We start from the raw sequence: 16124 nt of genomic DNA, 5'->3' as shown, positions 1-16124 counted from the left end.
TAGACTGCAGTGTACCATTTATGATACCCACAGGTCATCCACATGCAAATACACCTCAATGGAAAATTTCCAAGTTGTGTAATTCTTGTGGCCTATGAGCTGCTCTGTTTGCAGTATCTGTGTTGTACTCACGTTAACAGTTACTTTTATTCACTGTACACACAATGCAATTTTATATGAACTTTTGCACACTTTGCACAAAAACATGTCATTGTGAAATTTACTATTTCACTTTAATCCACTGCTGGGCTGATAACCTGTTGGATTTTTTCTTTAGTGCACCAAAACGACATGGAAAAATAGTTAAGGGAAAAAATGTTATTAATACATGAACACATTTTACATATAGGATACACACACAACCTGTTTGCCAATCACCAACCACAGAATATCACTTCACACAGGTCAAATGCACTCAGCACAAAATGTCCTATTCAAAACTACAAACACTGGAAAAATACTTTATTCACATTTCTCCAACAAGCTGGTAGTCTTCTTTAGCCTCAGAGACTACTTTTTAGAGAAATAATCCAAAACAACATTTTAGAAAAATATGCTATATAGCAACAGATACACAAAGTGGAAAGAGCTTATGGAATTATGAAGAGTGTATTAAATAAATTCTTATCTAAGAACATTAAAATAAGCACAACAGTAAATTGGTAAAACCAGAATTTACATATGCCATTAAATGCCAAATATTGAATTACAAGTTGAATAAACTAGAAACATCTAATAGAGGGAAACATTCCACGTGGGAAAAATATATCTAAAAATAAAGACGATGAGACTTACCAAACAAAAGCACTGGCAGGTCGATAGACACACAAACAAACACAAACATACACACAAAATTCAAGCTTTCGCAACAAACGGTTGCTTCGTCAGGAAAGAGGGAAGGAGAGGGAAAGACGAAAGGATGTGGGTTTTAAGGGAGAGGGTAAGGAGTCATTCCAATCCCGGGAGCAGAAAGACTTACCTTAGGGGGAAAAAAGGACGGGTATACACTCGCACACACACACATATCCATCCACACATATACAGACACAAGCAGACATATACAGAGGCAAATTTTCCCCCTAAGGTAAGTCTTTCCGCTCCCGGGATTGGAATGACTCCTTACCCTCTCCCTTAAAACCCAAATCCTTTCGTCTTTCCCTCTTTCCTGACAAGGCAACTGTTGGTTGCGATAGCTAGAATTTTGTGTGTATGTTTGTGTTTGTTTGTGTGTCTATCGACATGCCAGCGCTTTCATTTGGTAAGTCAAATCATCTTTGTTTTTAGATATATTTTTTCCCACGTGGAATGTTTCCTTCTATTATATATATATATATATATATATATATGGTTATAATAGAAGGAAACATTCCACGTAGGAAAAATATACCTAAAAACAAAGATGATGTGACTTACCAAATGAAAGTGCTGGCAGGTCGACAGACACACAAACGAACACAAACATACACACAAAATTCAAGCTTTCGCAACAAACTGTTGCCTCATCAGGAAAGAGGGAAGGAGAGGGAAAGACGAAAGGATGTGGGTTTTAAGGGAGAGGGTAAGGAGTCATTCCAGTCCCGGGAGCGGAAAGACTTACCTTAGGGGGAAAAAAGGACGGGTATACACTCGCACACACACACATATCCATCCACACATATACAGACACAAGCAGACATATTTAAAGACCAAATAAATATGTCTGCTTTAAATATGTCTGCTTGTGTCTGTATATGTGTGGATGGATATGTGTGTGTGTGCGCGAGTGTGACTGGATCAGACTCTAAATGTGGCTCTCCAGCAGGGATACGACTTCCTCAAATCCTGCCCTAAAATGAGATCCATCCTTCATGACATCCTCCCCACTCCACCAAGAGTGTCTTTCCGCTGTCCACCTAACCTTTGTAACCTCTTAGTTCATCCCTATGAAATCCCCAAACCATCTTCCCTACCCTCTGGCTCCTACCCTTGTAACCGCCCCCGGTGTAAAACCTGTCCCATGCACCCTCCCACCACCACCTACTCCAGTCCTGTAACCCGGAAGGCGTACACGATCAAAGGCAGAGCCACGTATGAAAGCACCCACGTGATTTACCAACTGACCTGCCTACACTGTGAAGCTTTCTATGTGGGAATGACCAGCAACAAACTGTCCATTTGCATGAATGGTCGCAGGCAGACAGTGTTTGTTGGTAATGAGGATCACCCTGTGGCTAAACATGCCTTGGTGCACGGCCAGCACATCTTGGCACAGTGTTACACCGTCCGGGTTATCTGGATACTTCCCATTAACACCAACCTGTCAGAACTCCGGACATGGGAACTTGCCCTTCAGCATATCCTCTCTTCTCGCTATCCGCCATGCCTCAATCTCCGCTAATTTCTAATTTCAATTTGCCACCGCTCATACCTCACCTATCTTTCAACAACATCTTTGCCTCTGTACTTCCGCCTCGACTGACTTCTCTGCCCAAACTCATTGCCTTTACAAATGTCTGCTTGTGTCTGTGTATGTGCGGATGGATATGTGTGTGTGTGCGAGTGTATACCTGTCCTTTTTTCCCCCTAAGGTAAGTCTTTGGGCTCCCGGGATTGGAATGACTCCTTACCCTCTCCATTAAAACCCACATCCTTTCGTCTTTCCCTCTCCTTCTCTCTTTCCTGACGAAGCAACCGTTTGTTGCAAAAGCTTGAATTTTCTGTGTATGTTTGTGTGTCTATTGACCTGCCAGCGCTTTTGTTTGGTAAGTCTCACATCTTTGTTTTTAGATATATTGTTCCCACGTGGAATGTTTCCCTCTATTATATAAAAAATACAAAGAAACATTCCACATGGGAAAAATATATTAAAAACAAAGATTCCATGACTTACCAAACGGGAAAGCGCTGGTAGATAGGCACAATAAAAAACACACAAACACACACACAAAATTTCGAGCTTTCGCAGCCCCCGGTTGCTTCGTCAGGAAAGAGGGAAGGAGAGGGAAAGATGAAAGGATGTGGGTTTGAGGGAAAGGGTAAGGAGTCATTCCAATCCCGGGAGCCCAAAGACTTACCTTAGGGGGAAAAAAGGACAGGTATACACTCGCACACACACACATATCCATCCGCACATACACAGACACAAGCAGAGGAAATGTCTGCTGTCATAATGGAGGTACTGTTGCTTGTTGGTGGGTTTGATGTGGACGGATGTGTGAAGCTGGCCATTGGAAAGATGGAGGTCAACGTCAAGGAAAGTGGCATGGGATTTGGAGTAGGACCAGGTGAATGTGATGGAACCAAAGGAGTTGAGGTTCGAGAGGAATTTCTGGAGTTCTTCTTCACTGTGAGTCCAGATCATGAAGATGTCATCAATTAATCTAAGCAACCCATAAATAGATTGGCGTATGAGGGGGTCATCCTGGTACCCATAGTTGTTCCCTTTAATTGTTGGTATGTCTGGCCTTCAAAAGTGAAGAAGTTATGAGTCAGGATGAAGCTGGCTAAGGTAATGAGGAAAGAGGTTTTAGGTAGGGTGGCAGGAATGGGATTACCTTGGCATACTTTGTATGTAGTATTGTCTGTAAGCTGACGCAGTCCCTCAGCCACATACTCCCAACGATCAAGTACCACAGTTGTGGAACCCTTGTCCGTCGGAAGAATGACGATAGATCGGTCAGCCTTCAGATCACGGATAGCCTGGGCTTCAGCAGTGGGTATGTGGGGAGTAGAATTAAAGACACTATCCACTGAACACTGCCTGGAACAGTTCCGTCGTCCGTCACAGCTGGAGCCACCTCCTCTTTCTCAAAATCACCCTCTCCAAACCTTCCAGGAATTTCTCAATTCCAGCCTTGCTTCTCAATCCTTCTTGAAAAACCCTTTTCCTACTCCCAACATCACCACTGCTGAAGCCCAGGCTATCCGTGATCTGAAGGCTGACCGATCCATCGTCATTCTTCCGGGAGACAAAGGTTCCACGATTGTGGTACTTGATCGTTGGGAGTATGTGGCTGAGGGACTGCGTCAGCTTTCAGACAACACGGCTTGCAGACATTTTCTGCTTGTGTCTGTGTATGTGCGGTTGGATATGGGTGTGTGTGAGAGTGTATACCTGTCCTTTTTTTTCCCTAAGGTAAGTCTTTCCACTCCCGGGATTGGAATGACTCCTTACCCTCTCCCTTAAAACCCACACCCTTTCGTCTTTCCCTCTCCTTCCCTCTTTCCTGATGAAGCAACAGTTGATTGCGAAAGCTTGAATTTTGTGTGTATGTTTGTGTTTGTTTGAACAACACTTAGGAGCAGTTTTAGAAAGAAGTGTTACAGATGGAAGTATTACAAGGCAGGGGGGAAAGAAAGCAGGTTGAACAGGTTGAAAATAAGAGTGAGGAGAGGAAAAATCAATACAGTTAAAGGAAGAAGGGATACTACTAAAGGTAACTGCAGAGAAAACAATAGAATATGAGGAACTAACATTGAAATGTGGTCCTCTGAAGGCCTATAAGAGAGGAGATGTGGAGGAAGCTTGAAGCTACTTTTAGTATGCACATTCCTAAGAACTGGAGGCATTACTTACTTTCCAGCCTTGTCTGCTCATCTGGCTCATATGATGATATTATCTTCTCCACACTCCTTTTGTCATATAGGGGATACAGGATCTCATTCAGTCTTTGATCACGTTGCTTCTCATTGAGAAATGTAATCAACTGTTCAATACTGATCTTGCAACTTTTGCACTGAGTGCTGGAAAATAATAAGTTATCAATTATAGCATCAAGAATAACAAGGAAGTAAAAGGCTTAACAATTATTTGCTCATGTTGAGGAACACAGAACATAATAAGTAAACATTATTTAGAGCTATATTAAAATGTATTTAGTGCTTCCCTACTTGAGCACAAACCCTCATTTTTCCAATGTACTGAAGTACTTGAGACAACCAAATAGCTCATAATCTGCTAATACCCATTACTAATTACCATATCAACTATAACAACTGCAAAACTGATAGACAAAGAAGTGGAAAAGTGAACCTTGAATTTCAAGCCTTCAGAGCTTTATATGTAATTCCTCCATCTAAAGAAATGGGAAAATGCCAAATAGAAAATGCAGACAAGCAGAAAGTTGAAAGAATGAAGGGAAAGTTACTCTAAGCTGTTGATCAGGAAAACACACGGATCAGATGAAATAATTGGCTGTAGGTGTCTTTTAATGTAGGGAGTGTTCTCTTTATTAAACATTACTGTATACAGGGTGTATCAAAAAGAATCATCTGATTTGGCACATCTATATTTCTGGAACTACTATACATACACATTGAATTTTGTTTTTTGATGAAAAGGAAAATGAAAAAGCTTGCTTTTTTTTTCCATACCATTTCACAGGTGTTCAATACGGCCCCCTTGAGATGCACGGCATATGTCAGTGTGGTATTCCCACACCACAACAAGCATATCTTGAGTTACTGCAACAAGCAAATCTTGAGTTACAGCTTCCACAGCTGATGTTATGAAATGTCTCAGTTCATTCATTGTTGTTGGTAACAGAACAGAGTCTTTTATAAACCCCCACAAGAAATAATCACATACAGTCAGGTCCGGTGACCCTGGAGGCCAGTAATGTAAGGCTGAATAATTTGGTCCAGCACAACTGATCCATTATTCAGTAATCCTTTGATTTAAAAATTCCCACTATTACAGATGCCAGTGTGGTGGTACCCCATCCTGTTGGTAAATGAAGTCGTTCGAATTAGTCTCCGGCTGCGGGAAATGAAAGTTCTCAAGCATATAAAGATATGTGCCTCCTGTAACAGCATTCTCGGCAAAGAAAAACAGACCATACACCTTCCCCAGTGAAAGTGCACAAAACACATTAAATTTTGGAGAGTCCCTCAGATGTTGTACAACTTCATGTGGTTGTTCCGTATCCCATAATCTCACATTATGGAAGTTCACCTTTCCATTTAAATGGAATGTTGCCCCACGGAAAAAGTGTGGAAGAAGACTGCCATCCTCCATCTTGCCAAGAACGAAATTAAAGAACTCCACAAGTTGTTCTTTGTCACCTTCATGAAGAGCTTGGAGTAGCTGAATTTTGTATGGTTTCATGTGTAAACACTGATGCAACGCACACTAGAGAGACATTAGGGACATGTTGAGCTGTTGAGCTGCACGGCGAAAGGATTTCTACAGTGGATGCGTTCCATGTCTGTGTCAGACTCCTGGGGATGGCCCAGTGATTTTCCCTTACACAATAAACTGTTTCTCAGAATTGTTCATGCCATCATCTAATGATCTGTGCTGTAGGAGGATCCACATCACACCTAGTACAAAATTCACGCTGAACAGTTATTACTGATCCGCACTGAGTAAATGAGGCAATGATTTGTTGACAATAACATTGCTGAAGTGGAATTCTTTGCCTAGAGTCTCGACATTAACCAAATGCAGCATCTGCATTGCAATGTCAACTTCACTCCAGACCAGAGCATGCAACATCACTACCTATTTTGATTCTGGCTCTTGAGGAAGAATGGGCTGCCATTCCTACACACATATTTGAACACCTCACTGAAAGTGTCCACAGCGGAGTTCAAGCCATCATAAAGGTGAAACATGGACATATCCTGTATTAATGGTTTACTTACTGAAAAACAAATTTTTGTGCCTATGGAAATTCTATTGATTGGAAATAAATTGTAATATACCTTTCTTAAAAATTCATTAAAGGAGTACCTAACTATGGGTAGTTTCTTCATTTCAGTCTATTATAAACACAGCGGCAAGCACACTTAGCTGCTCTCCTGTGGGCATACTGTATGTTGTAAAATTGTCTATATAACTTTGATCATGTACCAAGGAAATAGGCAGAAAGGACCAGTTTGCGGCATAATGTTCACACACATGTAAAGCTGTTTTTTTCTTATTTGCCCATGTTAGTTATTGACTGACCACCCTACAGCAGTTGGCATATTGTTTGGAATGATTTGTACAGACCGGATCTAACACCCAGGTGCTGCAGAAACCCATCACATTTTTTTACCGGGTGGGACTTGCATGAACTGTGAGATCACATCAGAGCAGCAACACCATACTTTAATGAGGACATGGAACTGGAATATCACTTAGATAACTTGTGTGCTACAGACAGGGCATGCATTTAAGGTGATCATCCATCCCTCCGTTTTTTTGTGGTCATGATTTTTCTAGCTCTGTTCTGAATTTTTTCAAAAGTAATTTGGGACACCTGGATTTAACAATTATGAAATGATTTATCCTGAAATGTATTTTCATTTCACCTATATCGGTATGCTGTTACTGAAAGGGTATTTTCCCAAATGAGTAGTGTATGGAACAGCGACAAAACACAGTCTGTTGTAGGAACTATGAAAGCAATGTTAGTGACTAGAAAGAATTATTATGAAACTTGAATGTTTTCATAAGGCTTTTGAGAATACAGACATGCTGAAGAAAATTTATATGACTGGTAAATATTGTATGCCTGCTTACATTCCTTCGTCTTAGACGGTACTAATAATATATAAATTAATGTACTTTTTATAACAAATTAAAGTGACAGTTTGCCTTTATTATGTTCAATTCGAACTTTTTTTTATAATATTACAATTATTTAATGTGTCCCGAATTTGACTCTAGAAAATGTGGTCACCCTGATACACTGAACTCTGCTAAGTGGCTACTAGAATCTTAGGTGCGTATGAACATTGTGCCGCAAACTGTGCTTTTCCACTAGCCCCATTTCCTAAATATATGTGATCAAAGTAGTAAAGACAATTTTGGAATAACCTGTATTTTCCATACTTCGTTACTGAGACGATGGGAAGCTGCTGACAATGGGCAACCGTGAATAGCGCAATGCCACCCTGCCCGCTGGACAACTGAATGCCTTAAATGTCATTTGCCTTCTATTCATTGAGTTGCAAATCAGTATTACATTTGAATATGAATGTCTCTATAATGCACTTTCACAAAACCTTACTACTCTCATGTGTAATTTACATCTGCTGATCAGTAGGAGGCATGCATCCACTGGCATTGTTAGCACTGAAATGCCAGCAAGAAAACATTCCCCCTCTCATGTTGCTGCTCCTCATGGGACATCATGGCCATTGCCCACCTTATCATCTACAGACTTTTTGTGCCTGGGAAAATAATACAATTTGACACACACATCCGGGGTTTTTGAAGTTTTTGTCTGGCATCGGCAATTTAAGTGATGGCAGGCCTGCCTCGATGATACATCAGGTTGATTAATTATGCGTTAATGGCATATGGAACAGTTGAATCCACAACGGAATATGAACCAATTTTAAATGATGAAAAGGAAAATTACTGGATTCAGTTCATCACTAAATGAACATCTGTACTACCTATGTTAACTTTGGCATACCCCTGAAATATGTCTTCACTTAGGGCAACCATCTGTCAGTATAATGTAGCACTGCTTTAGTTCAGCTAATTAAAGTATTGCAGGCTGGTTTCACTCACAAGAATGAATGGATAGCTCAGTCAGCTAAAACACTAAAGAGTGGTTTCAATTAAAAGAGTAAGTAAATGGTTCAACCAACAGAAGACTATTGATTGTTTTCACTTGAAAAGAAAGAATGAATAATTCAATAAATATGCAAAGCTGCAACGGTGTCAAATCTTTTCATTCAATTGCTCCCACTGACTCCCACAAACTGGTTTCATTCGAAACAATGAAGGAGTAGTCCAACTGGCTAAATCGATTGTTTTCATTTGGTTGCTCCCGCAGACTAGTTTGACTCAAAAGAATGAATGAATTCAACTGATACGTATAACTACAACAGAATTAACTGATTGTTTTCCAACAACTGAATGAATCAATTGCTTTCATTCAATTGTTCCCATCACTAACTTTGGTCAGCCGATATGTTCCCAACATACAACAGATAATTATGGATGACTAGATTTTTTTGACTGGTTGTTATTATATGGACTACCGGTATATTAATGCAATGTGACATTACTCATACTTCTTTATTTTATAAGGTTGGTGCATAGGTTCATAGTGTTTTTGTTTTGCATGTTAGTATTTGGTTGCTATGGGTTTATTTATCTATTCTCATTTTTTAATTGCAGTTCACTGTTGCTTTTTGAGGTTATTTATTGTCATTTCAGGTAGTGAGTGGAGCTGTGGACATTAAAAATGGAGTAATTGGAGAAATTGGAACATTTCTGACATAGTCCTCTGTTTGAGATCAATACAGGGGTGACAGCAGTGGAGGCAGCCAGAAACATTTGTGTCATGTATGAGGATAATGCCATTGGGCAGAGAATGGCAAAAAAATGCTTTGATCATTTTAAGGAGGCTTATTTTGACATTAGTGACTCTCCGCATTCAGGAGGAACTTCAGTGTTTCATGAAAACTGTTTAAACATATTAATTCACAATAATCCATGTCAGTGTACTCCAGAACTGGCAGATGTGTTAAGCTGTGAACATTCCACCACTGTAGACAGTTGCAAGCAACAGGGAAGGTTCAAAAATCAGGTCTATGGGTACTGCATGCTCTAAGCCAAAATCACAAAAATTAGCAGGTGGCCTTATGCACACCTCTACTTGCTCATAATCAATTGTCTCATGAACAAAGCTGACCATTCCTATCCTGTATTATTACTGGTGTTGAGAAATGCTGTCTTTATAGTACTGTAAGGAAAAGAAAGGAATGGTTGAGCCCAAAGAAAGCAGCAGCTCCCCATGTAAAGACCTGCATGCATCCACAAAAGAAAAAGTTATGTATCTGGTGGAACAGTGACGACATGGTGCACTATGAACTGCTTCCCTGAGTTGTAACCATCACCCCTGACATTTACTGTCAACAACTGAGATGTCTTGCAGACACAATCCATCAACAACAACCAGGAAGACTGTGTGAAGTGATGCTAGTCCAAGATAATGCCCAACTGCAGTCTGCTATTGTGACAAAAAACACTGCACAGGAGTTGGGTTGGGAAGTCATTCCATACCCACCTTATGCATCTAATCTTCCACCCTCAGACTTTCACCTTTCTTGCTCTTTACCCAGCAACAATCAAGGAACTTCCTTTCCAGATCAAAACATCCTTCATACATGCCTCAACGAGTTCTTCGCCTCAAAACCACGTGATTTCTACAGCCACTGAACCAAAAAGTTGCCCCAGTACTAGCAGATTGTTGTAAAAAGTGAAGGAGAACACATTATTGATGACGAAAATCTCTCTCATTTGTATCTACTGTGTTTATTAAACTTTTGGAAAAAACGCTATGAACTTATGCACCAACCCAATACTTTTCACTTGTTCATACATCCCATGATATGATGTATTCACTTGTTCTCCTTCTTATGTGTCCAATTATAAATTAAAAAACAATGACAACTGATCAGAAATTAGGGATAAGACAGCTAGAGAATGAAGCTCTGTTTCGAGTATTAGTACAAAATGAATAAGATTATTCAGATTGCAATAACAGCAAGTTTAGTGCAGAGTACTCAATATGGATATTAGTGTGTTTCTTAAGGTTACTTTTAATGGTTTCCTTTGCTTTACTAATCTCATTTAATTGTTCTTTTCTATTTTCACGAATTTAAGTAGAGAACAGCCCTTCATTATTTAGTCTGTGTTTCTGGAAAGGAGAGTAAATTTTAAGTTGTTTGATTAAGAAACTTTTCACAAGTAGTTTGTTTACGTACAACATCCTCTAGACCAAATTTTTGTAAACATGATTTCTCGTTTACTGATAATTTAACTAATTTATTATTAGTAAAATATTATTTTTATCATAAGTAAAAAATGCCTGTCTTGCCATAGAATTGTTCCACTTGGCTGACTGTATGGCATAGGAACTGGGAAAGTAAACGAGGCACTTCAGTGATTAGATAGAATTTGCAGAAGAGATAGAACGAGAATGAAATAGGAGAGGAGAATTGCTGCCCTTCAAGCTGAATTAGACAAGGCCAGGTAAGATCAGGAGAGGTTAAGAAGGAAGAAGGGTTAAAGAGACATGGGAAGCGGCAAATGGTAACACAAGGGACAAGCTTAGAACTACAACAGCTTTGTGGTGAATGTGAAAAGTATGTCTGACCAGCTGCTTTAGTCAGAAACTGATGAGCCTCGCATAGATATAGGTGTAGACAGGGCACAAAAAACTCTCAGTTATAAATTGAGAAATATGATGATAAGGAAGTCAGTAAAGAGAAAGAAAGTTTTGTTGTTAGATTGTGCTCATGCTGGAGAGCTAGGCCAGCCTTTGGAGGATGAACTAGGAACAGAATACCACATCACCATTTTTTTTTAAAATGTAGTGCTGGTCTGGATCCGCCTCCATAGCTGAGTGGTCAGCATGGCTGACTGCCATGCGAAGGATCCAGGTTTGCTGGCACTGCCACAGATTTTTCCTGGAGAGGACTGGAATGCTGTGCACTCAGTCTCATGATGTGAACTGAGGAGCTACTTGACTGAGTAGTAGCTGTTATAACTTCAAGTTGAACAAATATATTTCAAGGAAGACGCAACACATGAAAGTCACAGATCAAGTAAACAGAGTGAGACATGTGTACACTTTAACAGTCAAATCATAACTCAGCCCAAGTCTAGTGGTCGCTGGCTGGCTGGCCGCATAGGTGGCGCTGCTGCTGCATGGCTGGCAGACAGCGCCACATTTAGAGGATGAGCGTAATTGCGTGGTGGCACTTTGAAAGATCGGTGAGTCACAACACTTTTCCCCCTTTGAATTTTTTGCACAGGTCTTGATGGAGGTGGCCTGTAGATTGCTAATGTCCATAGGTGTTGTTTGACTGGCTGTAAAGTCCCGTACGGACGGAAGTGTCCCCGATGATAACGGATCGAAATGACAGGAGATGTGGGGGTCGAATCTGCTGGGGCCCCATGCACCAATCTGCCCATTGCGGCAAGTCCGGTTGTTATAACAGGAGACATGGGCGATATGTCTGTGTCCGTAGGAGAATGAGGCGAGTAGAGTTGCTCTGACAGATGATGGTCATCTGGTTCCTGCATGGGCACGTCTCCTTGTGGCGTCACTCCTTGTGCTAGCACTGATATGATGGTGAGAGGACTGCATTGTGAGTAATGAGAGATTCCAGTATCCCGAGCGTCAGGTAGAGCCGAAGGTGGTGTAGCGGCATCCGGAACAGGCATTGCTGGCACACGAGGCCGAAACTGGTCCGAATGATGCACTGCAACACCCGTGTCTGTCTGGATTTCATACAGGCATTGGCCACGGTGTCATAAGATGCAGCCAGGACTCAATTTTGGCTGCCTGCCATATCCCCATACCCATAAAAGGTCGTCGGCGATGAACCGGCCAAGCGAAGGCACCCGGGGCCGTGAGGTGGAAGGCCGCAGAAGATGAAGTAGCGTGCAGGTCTGTCTGCCATGTAAGAGCTCAGCCGGGCTGTGGTCGCCCATGGGGGTGAAACGGTAAGAAGCCAGAAATTGTAGAAGCACATCATCAGCAGAAGAAGTCAGGAGTTTCCTCATCTGAGCATTAAATGTGCGGACCAGCAATTCAGCCTCACTGTTTGACTGTGGATGAAATGGAAGGGCTGTGACATGCATGACGCCGTGACGGGCACAACAATCTGCAAAATTTGGAAGAGGCAAACTGCGGACCATTATCAGTAACAAGAGTAGAGGGAAGGCCTTCCAAAGAGAAAATGCGAGCTAGAGCATGGGTGGTTGCCACGGTGGTAGGCGACATGCAATGGACAATGAAAGGGAAGTTAGAGTAGGCGTCAATAACGAGAAGCCAATAAGTACCTAAAAAAGTTCCCGGGAAGTCAGCATGAATATGCTCTCAGGGCTTCTCAGGCGAAGGCCACGATGACAAAGATGACTTCGGGGCGGCGGCCTGTGATGCATAAGGGCCACAGGCAGTGACCATGTGTGTGATTTCAGAGTCGATGCCGGGCCAGTACACATGACTGTGCGCCAGAGATTTTGTGCGAGAGACACCCCAGTGCACTTGGTGAAAGACACAGGTACCACAACACGCGGCGAAGCATTGTCGGGGGAAAGGAGGATGACACCATCCCTAGCCATGAGGCGGTAGCACAAAGCATAGTAGTTCCGCAACGGATCAGAAGTCTTAGCGGACGGCCGATCTGGCCAACCCTACTGAATACAGAGTAAAAACCGGGAGAGGGTAGGGTCAGAACCCGTAGCAGCCGCCAGCCAGTCCCCGGTGATGGGGAACCTGTCCGCAACCGGCTGCTCGGCAACATCCAGGTGGAAATATATATATATATATAGTTATAATAAAAGGAAACATTCCACGTAGGAAAAATATACCTAAAAACAAAGATGATGTGACTTACCAAATGAAAGTGCTGGCAGGTCGAGAGAGACACAAACGAACACAAACATACACACAAAATTCAAGCTTTCGCAACAAACTGTTGCCTCATCAGGAAAGAGGGAAGGAGAGGGAAAGACGAAAGGATGTGGGTTTTAAGGGAGAGGGTAAGGAGTCATTCCAGTCCCGGGAGTGGAAAGACTTACCTTAGGGGGAAAAAAGGACGGGTATACACTCGCACACACACACATATCCATCCACACATATACAGTCACAAGCAGACATATATATTTAAAAAGAAAGATGATGAGACTTACCAAACAAAAGCGCTGGCAGGTCGATAGACACACAAACAAACACAAACATACACACAAAAATCTAGCTTTCGCAACCAACGGTTGCCTCGTCAGGAAAGAGGGAAGGAGAAGGGAAGACAAAAGGATATGGGTTTTAAGGGAGAGGATAAGGAGTCATTCCAATCCCGGGAGCGGAAAGACTTACCTTAGGGGGAAAAAAGGACAGGTATACACTCGCACACACACACATATCCATCCGCATATACACAGACACAAGCAGACATTTGTTTGTGTGTCTATCGACCTGCCAGCGCTTTTGTTTGGTAAGTCTCATCATCTTTCTCTTTAGATATATTTTCCCCACGTGGAATGTTTCCCTCTATTATATATATAAAGAGAATATCTTTGGCTTCCCTCTGACAACCATGCCTCCATCCTTGCTACCCTCCCTATTTTCCTTTCCCTGTTGCTTCATAACCTGGGTTGTGAGTAACTGAATCTCCTTTCCCTTCTTCCCTGTCTTTCCCCTCTCTCCTCCCCGATGAAGGAACATTTGTTCCAAAAGCTAGGAACGTAAATTTTCGGTTCTGTTTTATGTGTATCTATCGGCTGTACTGAGCTAAGTACTGGCCAGCCCCTCTATCTCTTTGTTAGTATTTGTTTCACATCTTTATATGAGATTTTCCATTAATCATGTAGTATATAGTTGGCTTTTTAATCATCTGGTAGCATAATATATTGTCACAGTCACAGTTCATATTGCTCAAGGGTTCTGATATTGAGAAACCTGTCTGCACACACAATGAGAATTTACTTAATTTGTTACACAATAAAATACAGACCACTTGTATATTTAGTGATCTAGCATTTGACTGTGTAAATCACAATATACTTTCAAGTAAATTAGAATATTATTGTGTAGCAGGAAATGCAACAAAATGGTTCAACTCCTATAACCCCGACAGGAAACAAAGAGTGTTAAAAAAGGAAAGAGACTTGTATTAAGCTATCAGCCAACATCCACCTGGGAATGAATTACATTTGATGTTCTAAAATATTCCATATTAGGGCCTACACTTTTTCCTGTTCATATCAGTGTCCTCTCATCAGTGGCACTGTCTAGTTTGTTCTGTTTGCAGATGATACAAATATTGCAATAAACAACAAATCACGTAAAGCCTTACAAAGATCGGCCAATGAAATTTTCACGGATATCATTCCTAGACATAATGGTTCCTAGACAATTCCTTGTCACTAAACTTTGAAAAAACACACTTTATACAGTTCATAATTTTTAAGAGGTTTCGCACCAATATATGGCTACAATACCAAACAACCAGACAGAAGAAGCTGACACATTAAATTGTTGGAATTAGTGCTTGATAATACGTTCAACCAGAAGCATATAACAGAACCCCTGAGGCACCTAAACCAATTTCTTTTTACACTGTGAATGTTGTGAGATATAGTTAATATTAAAAATAAAAAAAAGCTACCATATTTTGCTTACTTTCATTCCACAATACCCTGCAGGATTACCTGTTGGGGTAACTCATGTGCCCAAGCAAAAGTTTTTCGGATCTAAAAATGTGTAATGACAATTACCTATGATGTGAACTCAAGAACATTCTGATTTTCAATAACTTCCATTCACCATCATTGTGCCGGCACTTGTCATTACATCGGAACAATAACAATTTGTTACACATGGCTGATGAGGCATATCAGTCAGCATACCCAAAACCCAGGAAACACTTAGGACTATGAAGTATGGTTCCTCTAATGTGACATATGGTGTGCAGTCTAGTTGAAACAAGTGGTGCAGTCTATTTATAAACAAGACATCAGGAGTTTCACTAGTGTGGTATTATTTGGGAAGATTTATTTGGCGATACGGGGCTCCAAGTGGCAGCAGTGTTGTTTCCAGGTTCTGATTTCTGTGTAGCTCCATACTCTTCAGCCATACTATATATATAACATTACAAGGTCTGATGCCAGTGATCAATCATGGCAGGGGAAAACTTGGTGGTAAATATACAATGTAGTAAGTTATGTAAAGGAAGTATTTTAAGGAATTTATCGATATACATGTTGATATATATGAGTGAAATATAAGAAACATATGATATACATGACCAGAAATAAGGGAATAGAAATTGCTCTTTTGTGTGTGTAGTAAGTACTATTTGATTTTTATTAGCTTATATCAACACTCAGTGGGAATAATTTAAGATAATGCTTCTATAGCAGCACCTATCAATGTTGTCAACCTGCTTAAAACTCATTAACAAAGTGTTTTCAAAGGGGAAAAGAGAACCAGTTTTTGAATAATGCTGAGGGGAAAAAGAGGGTGGTGGCAAGGGGGGGGGGGGCTGAGAGGGGAGAGGTGAGTGAGTGAGTGAGTGAGTGAGTAAGTGAGAGTGAGAGTGTGAGTGAGAGAGAGAGAGGGGGAGGGGGGGGGGAGCACTAGGAATGACTTTTCTTGAAAAAAGTTCCATTTGTTTGGACACTGAGG

The 16124-nt window shown here is 41.1% G+C and overlaps 1 protein-coding gene across 1 annotated transcript in view; it reads right to left on the bottom strand.

Moving 5' to 3' along the window:
• The window catches only part of LOC126095360 (1-phosphatidylinositol 4,5-bisphosphate phosphodiesterase-like), a 419315-nt gene that overhangs the window by 317512 nt on the left and 85679 nt on the right, over positions 1-16124 (bottom strand). The window contains exon 7 of the mRNA XM_049910167.1: positions 4556-4722. Coding sequence (XP_049766124.1) covers positions 4556-4722 — 167 coding nt within the window. The remainder of the gene's footprint in view (positions 1-4555; positions 4723-16124) is intronic.

This window comes from Schistocerca cancellata, chromosome 8 (genome assembly GCF_023864275.1).
Source record: "Schistocerca cancellata isolate TAMUIC-IGC-003103 chromosome 8, iqSchCanc2.1, whole genome shotgun sequence".
Classification (NCBI taxonomy): Eukaryota; Metazoa; Arthropoda; class Insecta; order Orthoptera; family Acrididae; genus Schistocerca; species Schistocerca cancellata.
This window is presented reverse-complemented; position numbering and strand designations above follow the sequence as displayed.